The 9,971-nt window shown below is 33.7% G+C and overlaps 1 protein-coding gene across 1 annotated transcript in view; it reads left to right on the forward strand.

The window, feature by feature from the left end:
• The window catches only part of TEX15 (testis expressed 15, meiosis and synapsis associated), an 80,246-nt gene extending 70,504 nt beyond the window's left edge, over positions 1–9,742 (forward strand). The window contains exons 9-11 of the mRNA XM_070252724.1: positions 1,790–1,848; positions 4,313–5,571; positions 7,726–9,742. Coding sequence (XP_070108825.1) covers positions 1,790–1,848; positions 4,313–5,571; positions 7,726–7,763 — 1,356 coding nt within the window. The 3' untranslated portion in view covers positions 7,764–9,742. The remainder of the gene's footprint in view (positions 1–1,789; positions 1,849–4,312; positions 5,572–7,725) is intronic.
• The last annotated feature ends 229 nt before the right edge of the window (positions 9,743–9,971 follow it).

Below are 9,971 nucleotides of genomic sequence, written 5' to 3' on the forward strand. Positions count from 1 at the left end.
GTAAATATTCTTTTTGAGAACAAGTATACTCTTTAAGCAAAGGCAGTTTGCAGAATTTTGAAAATGCTTTAAATATTGCCTTATAAAATGAATTTACTAACTAAAGTATTGGATTAAACAGTTCATATTATCTGTAAAATGATATGAGAGAGCTTGCAAATGTTCCCTTTTTAACTTAAAAATTAAATTAATGTAGAAAACATTTCTTGGAAGAATGTGAATTTTAATAACTTCTTAAGGGAAAGTCCAATATTATGAATGTGAATTAAGTAAGTTACCAAGTATTTATTGAGTTGCTTCTATGTCACAAGGCTATACCCAATGTAATGAATATTAAAAACTGGCTACTGGAGCCTGTGTCCTTAACCATTATCATCCGCATGGAGAAATAGGACAAATATTTTTAAGTAGATGATTCTGAAGAGGTTAGAGTCCTACATAAATACGTTTTACTGAAATTTTATACAGCATTTATTATGTACTTGGCACTGTTCTAACAATTGTACAAATATTAACTCATTATTCACAAAAATCCTAGTGATGTAGGCACTTATTATTATCTTATTTAAAGGTATGGAAACTGAGGCATAGAAAGGTTCACTTTCCCAAGGTCACAGAGTTTGTAAATGGGAGGAGACCCCAGATATAAAACAGGCAGTCTAGCTCCGGAGCCCACTAACAATTGCCCTGCTCTACTTTCAGAGGCTTCTCTTAAAATTTTTCAGGCATTTCTCAGTTCAGAAGTAAGGAAGGAGAAACCTATTTGCAAAATGAAAAGTAGAATTCTTTCTCAGCTTTTACTCTGTGTTCGTTAGTTAAACTAGTTTAGAGACTAGGAAACTAATCGTTTATTGCATGTACTGTGTTGATAGCAAAATGCTTAATAAACAACCAGTTTATAAACATACTTTAAAAACACAACAGGAACACAAATTGTGTATTCCATATCAAGAGTAAAATGAGGGTGTGATACTAAAAAGGTGTTGTAAGTATTAAGAAGAAAAGCAAAAAAAGAAAAAAATTAGATTGTTAGAGAAAAGTTTACTTATTAATTTCATGGAAGAACACAGACCATAGCTTTGCCTTAAAGGAAAAAACGTTATCAGATAAAGGTAAAATGAAGAGAGTAAGTTATGGAAAATATATGAGCAGACATAATACTTACTGACAGTATTTGAGAAATGAGTTTAGAATTGTCTAAAAGAAAAAATTTAACTTAGTGGACAAGAGAAACCTACGGATGGAGGAGAATATTATTTTAAATTATAGAATGTCTTAAATATAGGGCTGAGGAGTTTGAACTTAACTCCCTATGTATTGAAGGGTAGCGTCCTGGGAAATGTTGTTTTTTCAATGATTTAAAGAGTAGAGATTCTGAATACAGTTAGGAGAAGTGAGTCATCCAGGGCTTAAAAAAGGGGCTGTTTTACAAAATAAGAAGTGAAAATTCATATTTGACAGCCATTATTTCCAAGGGGCTTAACGACTAGTTTACTGAAAAAGGTATATAAGAGGGAGCAGTCATAAATGGACTCGGAGATTTGTTGTAAGAATGTGGAGACAAAAAGATTGTTGCAAATTGCCTTTTAAAAAAGTTCCTCCAAACGTTTATGAAATATGGGAACTTGAGCAGAGTCGCTGGTTTTTGAAGGGGAGGGTCATGAATGAATGTAGTTTTAGATAATGACCAAACAAGCAAATGCAAATATCTGATATTAAAATAATATATGTTTATATGGTATTTTAGACCATCACCAATGTAGTTTTTCTTTGTATCTTTTAAACATAGATTAACATGAAAGATGTCGCAAAAATCAACAGAGAAAAGAGAGCGTTCAAGCATCCAAGGTAGGAGTTGCATCAGCCCTGTCTGAAGAAAAACTAAGCAAAATCGAGTACATGCTAAGGAATAAGACTAAAACATTTGTTTGTATACCTCTACTGGATCATACATGTAACTTAGGGGACAAGAGTAAGCTAAGGAGGGAGAAGAAACTTGTTGCAGGTTATGCAGCATCTTAAGTGAGTCCTAAGGAGTTTGAACTTCGTTCCGTAAGTATTGAAGATAATGTCTTGTGAAAGGTGTTTTTTCAATGATTTAAAAGTAAGGAGATTCTCATGTTCTCAAAAAGATACGTTTCGAATTCTAATCCCATCTGCTATGATTGGGATTTTCCGAGAAGTTTCTATGGGACTAGTTCATAGAGTCACTATTCTCTGGCCTTGGCACATGTTCAAAATTACAGCATTGTCTCAAGAGAGAACTTTGGGATTTGATGAGAAACTGGCAGTCCTTAAATGTTTTTAGTACTTTATGAAGATTTTTGAAAAATGCTGTGGCCTCATTTGAAATGGAAGTTAAAATTTTAATATAAATAATAAATTATTGCAAAAAATATAATTTTCAGAATATAATAACATTTACAATTTAAAATAAAATTTTACGTCACCAGAAAAAAAAGTAAGGAGATTCTGAGTACAGTTAGAAGTAGTAAGTCAGCCGGAGCTTAGGAAAGAGTGGTGTTTTACAGAATAAGAAAGTAAAATTCATATTTTACAGACATTATTTGAGAAATTGATGGGGCTTAGTGACTGGTTTACTGAAAAGGGCATAAAACAATAGGACAAGTGATTTGATTGAATTTTTAAACTTATGGATTTTATAGACCAGTCACATTTCAAAATTGGTTAAGAAGATTTAAATTGCCAACTTATGTAACTAAGTGGGAACTTAGTCATAGACACACACATATTATAAATATACTACTGTTTCATAAAAGGATATTTTAACACCATGATGTAGGAAGAACATGATTTCAAAATAAAAGCTAGTTCTTTAAACTGAATTATTTTCATGAAAAACTCACTACATTATTTATACGTTTCTCATTTTGACATGAAGTGGCACCACTGGACTTGTTAACCATCTTTGTCTCATTCAACTCTGTAAGATTTTTAATTTATGACAAGCTTTATTTTTGCCATCTTTTCCATTTTATGAAGGAGAATGAGTGTAATAAAAAATAAGCATCCTCATTTCTGCCTTATTTGGTTTTGCTTCTTTAAATGCAGCATTTCGTTTACTACATTTCTCAGGTCCTTTTCCTGGCACACAGGACTCTTGAAATAGTGGTGTAGCGGCATGAAGATGAATAGGCTGTGTTCGAGGGATAACACAAACCACTTCTATAATCATCTTAGTTTTGGTAGCTAAGTATAGGTGGTATTTGCTACTCAAAGAATCAAAGTTTGTCTCATTTAGCAGGAAAATTAATTCTAATGTAAGGTTAATATAAGGTGCTATCATCATGGAAGAATAGCCCCTAAAAAAGTCCATGAAAGGATAGACCCTACAGGCAGCTGTCAATCTATAAACTCGAGACATCCCGGAAACATCATTGGAAATGTGATAAAGTCAAAATTATACTTTCTGGAAACTCTGGCAAAGTGTTATATGGGGTTGGATGATGATGTAGGTTATCATTAATGTAGTGCCTCTTAAGGAGGCTGGATTAAGTGAAATATGAGGCTTTTAGTTTCATGAGTAGGCTATACAAATTCCAGGCCAAAGATTAATTTCTCTTGACTGGAGGAGTGGTTACATCTTTGTTCTTTTTAACATGTTCTTTTCCAACATGTAATTCAAAGAATTTGATGAGACACCAAAAGATATAATTGTCTTGGGGATCTGTATTAACTGTCTGGCTGGGCATTTCCGTAATGGGAGCTTCCTTCAGCTTGCTTGTGACTGTCTAAATTTAGGTAGGAATGCCAAGGATATTAAATTGGCAAGGTATTTTGGAGGTCTGCTTTTCCTGTTCTTGACTTTGAGCAGACAGAATATCTTAGTTCGTGATAACAGAAGATGATCTTCTGGGGGGGTGGGCACAGCTGGTGGTTTCACCAGTTATATATAGCCATTTACAGGAAAGAAGATTGTCACTGGGTTGGAGGTATGTGAATTAGAAACTGTGCTAAAGAATTGAATAATGATACTTTCCTACTTATATAATCCTCTATCAGGAAATGTCCAAAGCGTAAAGTAATTTATTATAGTATTGGCAGCACTGTATACTTCTTATTGGAAGTATATTTGAAATGTGGAGTATATCACCTTCAACAGGAAAAGTATCCAAATTCAAACCAAGGGAGTAAAACTAGGGAAGTAACGTTGCTTTTGTAAACTGCCAACAGAAAGAGAAAATGTAAATCTTAACTCTTTTCCTGAATAAATTTCAAATATATACTTATATTAAAATTTTGTGACTCTGTATACTTAGAGTTGTTTGTGTTTATGTGTTACAATTAATAGGACTATAAGATCTCATCCTGAAAGTGAAAATGAAGTAGGACCAAGTTCATCTGACAATCTGAAAAGAAACCACGTATCTCCAAAAATGGGTGAAATGCAAAGACCACTACCTGACTCACTTTTACCTTTAAAGAACCTAAAAGATACTTGCATGTCAAAGTCAGAGGGCGAAATAGATTTAGCTGATATTTCATCTGACACTTCACAAGATTTTACTGGACAACAGGGCAACTTAAATAGCCTGAAGAAAAGAGATGTGAATTTTAGTGCTGCTGAAACAAAGAGTGATGAGAAAGATTGTTCTTTTGCAGTTTTTGGCCAAAAAAGTGTGGATGGCACGTTTTCAAAAGACCACGAGACACATTCACAGAAATTTCTTAAGAATTCTCCAGATCCTACAGAAAAATCTTGTCCCTCAGACGTAAAACCAGGAACTTCTCTTCTGCCTGATGCATCAGTGCTCTCAAAGCCTGTTTTTCATTTTGTGAGGGATATCCGTGCCAACTTAGGAATGAATGACACTGTCTTTGAACTTGAAGATAATGAAATATTAAATTCATCTATTAAAAATTCTACATGTACCAATTCTCTAGAACCCATATTTATCCAGAACAAAATTCCTGTTCTGCAAATAAATAAAACACAGCCAGCAAAAACTGAGTCAAAAGAAAAATATATGAAGGATACATTGAATCCCAGTACCATACCTGTTGGAGCATCTGGAAACATAACACTTAATGTGAATCAAACAGCGGAGTGTTCTTTTTCTGAACAACAGAGTAATGAAAGTTCGAAAGTCCTAACTGAGAATGCTGCAGCGTATTGGAATGGACTTCCACAGTCGGCCTGTACCCCAATATATAATTCTTCTGAGCACTCATTTGGAACTTCATATCCTTACTACGCTTGGCGTGTCTATCATTACAGCAGTAGCAATGACAGTTCCATTACCCAGACATACCAGGGGATAACGTCATATGAAGTACAGCCACCTCCTGGGATGTTGACTGCAGTTGCAAGTACTGTCCAAAATATACATTCTGAACTTTTGTACACTCAATATTTTGGTTACTTTGCTGGGGAGCCACAAGCACATGACTTTGTGCCAGTGAATGGGTATTTTCAATCTCAAATGCCTGTTTCTTACAATTTTCAGCAGCCTATTTTTTCACAGTATGCTTCCTATCAACCATTACCACAAGCCGCATACCCTTACCCTCCTGATTCAGGTGTGCTTCCAGACGTTCCTTGGACTTACGGTGAGTTTCACAAGTTTTAATGCTTGCTTCATTGAGTCTTTACTTTTATCTTTGTACATTTATGTAAGTGGAATTTACAAGTGATATATAGCAGTCACTTTTTTGTGCACATTTGTAGAATTGTTCAAATATCAGGCAGAGCGGAATTACGTCGTCAGGTAGAAATCCAGGTATCAGAGGTTGAAAAAAAATTGGTAATATCACTAATCTCTCCTTCAATAAAACTGAACTTTAGGGGACAGTTAAGTAAATTATGGAAAATCTATGCTGTGAAATATGCAACCATTAAAGAATTTATGAAAGTTTTTAATGATAGTTTTTAAGAATATATCATATAAGTTTACCTGTGTAAATAAATAAATGAATAGAAGTACTGAAATGAAATACACCAACATTGTAACTTATCTGCCTCTGGGTGATAAAATTTGGGGTATGTGGAGAGTGTTTGTCTGTACCTTTTAGATTTTCTACTATGAACATCAATTATTTTGATAAATGGAGGGAAAAAATAGAGTAAAAAACCAAGATGGAGAAAGAAACTTCAGTCAGATAGAGAAACCTTCCTTTCTCTGAGTATTGTAATAGAATATCTTGGTGTAAGTAAACGGACTTAATTAAAATGTGTTGATAGAACAGCTTGGTAGTTTGCCACCAGAACTTGAAAATTTTTCTCTTAAACATAATTGTATTTGTAAAATATTAGAACATAGATTTTTAAAATTAAATTGAAATGTATATTTACCAGAGTTAAAGCAAAATTTTTTAAAAATAATAAGTCTGCAAAAATTACAGTTATCCATTAACACCCAAATATTCTACCATCAAAGGGAAAATGTACTGTAAGTAAAATTAGAGAATCTCTTTTAAATTAAAAAGTTGTTTCCCAATCCTGGGTTCTGTTACAAATTAATAAGTAGAAAAAATTAATTGATTGATTCATTTATCTGAATTAGACAGTAAGTAGCCTGTTAACATAGTTTATTTCTAATTAAGAAATCTGAAGGTGCAGCAGCACCTTCCAGTGGAGTTGTCACTGGCGCCCTATAACCTATAGGATAAAATTCAAGTACTTCAGCTTGGAATGCAGGGCTCTTCACAGTCCTGCCTCACCTCCATCACTTCCACCTCTGTATTTAAGCCGCATTGAACTTCTTGCTGGTCTCCCATGTGACAGTTCCACTTGTACTTCCATAGTACTTTTTGTGTGTGTTTCTCACATGTCAGTATTATGTGGTATCATAATTATCTGTGTGTCTTTCCCTTCCCTCCCCACCCCACCAAATGAGTTTAAACAGGACTGGAAATTTTTCACTTAAAACCTAAGGAAAAACTATAGAGGGGAGAAAGAGCAGGAGTGGGAATGGGAGAGTGTATGATGGTGCTTTTTCCTTTTTGATTAATTTGATACATTGCTGCTGCTGCCTTAACGATAGACACACCAAGCATGGGCAAACCTATGAATTAGAGTAGACTTTAATTTCTGAAATAGAAAATCTTGAATATAATTGTTTCATAAAGGTTCTCAGAGTATGAGCTTTCTTGTGTTCTTAATAATTAAGCTATTTTGATGATAAAGATATTTCTGAATCTATAAGTCAAGTCTAGCTTTGATTTTCAAAAATTTTAGTTGTTACCTCCTTGGTTATATTAGTCAAGTGAAAATAAAAGAAAAAGAAACAATTTTCTATTTATTATAGTACCCAAAAGTAGCTCTAAAAAAAATTAGGCAATACATCTTTTAGTGTTCATAAATGCAAATAATCCATAGAGAGTACCTGTCACACTTTCAGGAACTGTGTCTTTCTAAAGATATGAAAATCCCTGTGACCCACGCATAGGTGTTTTGTTTATGATGCTTGTATTCAGCATCATAAATGGAACTAAAGGAAGGGGCTCAGTGAGCCCTGTGTGCCAGACACGTTACATCCTTTATTCCATTTAATTCTCACAGGATACCTGAGAGACGCAGCGATGTTACTTTTCTTTTACAGAGGAGGAAACTAACTTTTTCTCAGGCTCCCATGGCTACTGAAGGGCAGATGTGCAGTTTGAAATCTTTGGCTCTAACTTAACTCGCCTCTTTCCACTATACTATTGTGTACCATTAGTTTGCATCGTTAACTTATCTCAAATCTTTGTGGTTTTTTCTTCCAGTTCCATGGCAACAAGAACCCTTTCAGCCAGGACATTGAAAATAGTCTTCTGTCTACTGAAATAAAGCAGATTTAACAAGTTTTTTCAAGTATCTTTTACTTACGTTTTTTTAACATTTTAAAACATATGTAAATGTGGTAGGAAATATAAACCATATAGCCCTTTGTAAAATATTTAAATACAACAATATATCATCTAATGCAATAGGAAATCAATTTCTGACATCTAAAATACCAAAATTTTTCCATGAAATTATTTTAGTGAACAGTATTAGGCAATTTTCACTATCCACCTAGCCATCAGAAACATTAATAATATTTTGAAATGTATTTTTTGAAATGTCACTATCACAGCTATTACAGTTATGTAAAGTCTTCCGTTGGGATTATTCTAATGGAATGAAGAGAGTAAACGTTGCATTTAATGTGATTCGGGTTAAGCAATGGTAGTAAAATCTTTAAAACAAGATTTTTGTTTCTGATATTTTTTGATACATTGTTGATGGCAGAGTTGTGCCATTTGACGTATTGGTCATTAGACCAACAATTTTATAATTCTTTATACTTTATTCATCTAATTTATAATTGTACTGTGTCTAATGGGACAAATTTTTTAATTTCAGTATTTTCTAATTTTTACTTGTAAAATGCATTTTGATAGAGAGCTCGATTTGCGTATTTTTAGTGTTCGTCCTTGAGTAGAGATTTTTTAAGTTTTATATTTGAAGGAGTTTGGGTTCATTGTGTTGCAATTAAAGCACATTTTAGCACCTTTTTCCGTAAGAGCCTTTTCCACAAGATTATTTCTTTTGTATTTGTGTTTCACAATTTAAATGGTTCTTTCAATGATTTTGTAGGAAATATAGGGAATAATGTCTTTAGCTTATGCTGTTAGTTTAGTCATATTGCAGTAATTTAAATGATACAGCACAAATACAAGTTCTTTAATGCTGTGGTCATAGAGTTTTTTTCCTTTTCAGTATTCCACAAAAGTGAAAAATGTCTTTGTACTAATCGTCATAGAACAGGGGTGTGGTGTGTAACTGGTCTTCAGCAACCTCTCCACCCACCAGCAGTCATTCCTGTTTACGTGTGAGAGCCCAGTCAGAAAGATTGCTCACACCTGGGTAGACCTTTCTCCAGTGCCAAAGGGCTCTGAAATGTGACAAAAGCTCTGCATTGGCTAAATCGAAACAGATAGCTAGCAAAGCTTCAGTGTTTTCTCAAACTTTTTATATTATCCAGCACAGCCTTCCAAAGAGAGTGTAAACCAGCCCAATCCATTAGATGAGATGTGGAGTAACTAACTTTTCAATTTAGGAAAACACTAAGAACCCCCCAGGATAAGTCACATTAACCAAATAGAGTGAAAATCAGAATACTTAGGGTTCTTCTCTGACAAACAGATGTTTAAAAGGGGCAAGTCAAGCCGAGAACTGCAACGGAAAGAAAGAAAGAATTTGAAAGAGACTATAGAATTAAAGCAGTATCAAAATAAGGTATTTTTTTGTCCATATAGTTATTTCATTTGAAAATAATCTGTAAAAGTCAGAACTCCTGAACAAGCATAAAGCAGTAATATTAGCTGTTATTCAAAAAATGATTTTGCCTCAGCCATTTGATTTATGTTTGATTATGGAAAGATGTTACAAATTTATAATTAAAAATGTTTCTGTTAGGTAAACCAAAAGTTAAATATTCTAATGAAGGAGGCTTTTCTTTCAGATTCTGTTGATACTGTCTTTGTGATATTTTTATTTCATGTGGTTTAATTTCTTAAAAAAAAAAAGGAAATGAAAAAACCTTATCTAACTACTGTTGCATTTAAAAATCTGCACTTTGAAACAGAACATGAAAAAATGGAGTATTTTCCTTTTTTCCCCTCAAGTATGCATTTTGGTTCTAAAAATAAAACAAATTAAAATTTGAGCAAACATTATAAACAAAACCTGCTTGTTGTAAACATTATTGTTTTGGAACCTAAGGAAGAATTATCTGAATAAACTGAATTCCTTCTAGTTTCGGAGTTTTTTTCCTTTGGTGTTTTTTGACTAGTGAGCAAATATATGGATAGTCCTTGGTTTGCACATACCCATTACATGAAAAACAACCCACAAAGAACTGACGTAATTAGATGACTAAGTAAACTGCTGGAGCACTCCTTTCACTCTGGCTGCCTTTGCCTTCATCTCCTTCCCTCCTCTCTCCTCCGTCTTACAAAGTTTATTACTGCCTGGAGTTTCCTAG

Source organism: Equus caballus, chromosome 27 (assembly GCF_041296265.1).
Source record: "Equus caballus isolate H_3958 breed thoroughbred chromosome 27, TB-T2T, whole genome shotgun sequence".
NCBI classification, from domain to species: Eukaryota; Metazoa; Chordata; class Mammalia; order Perissodactyla; family Equidae; genus Equus; species Equus caballus.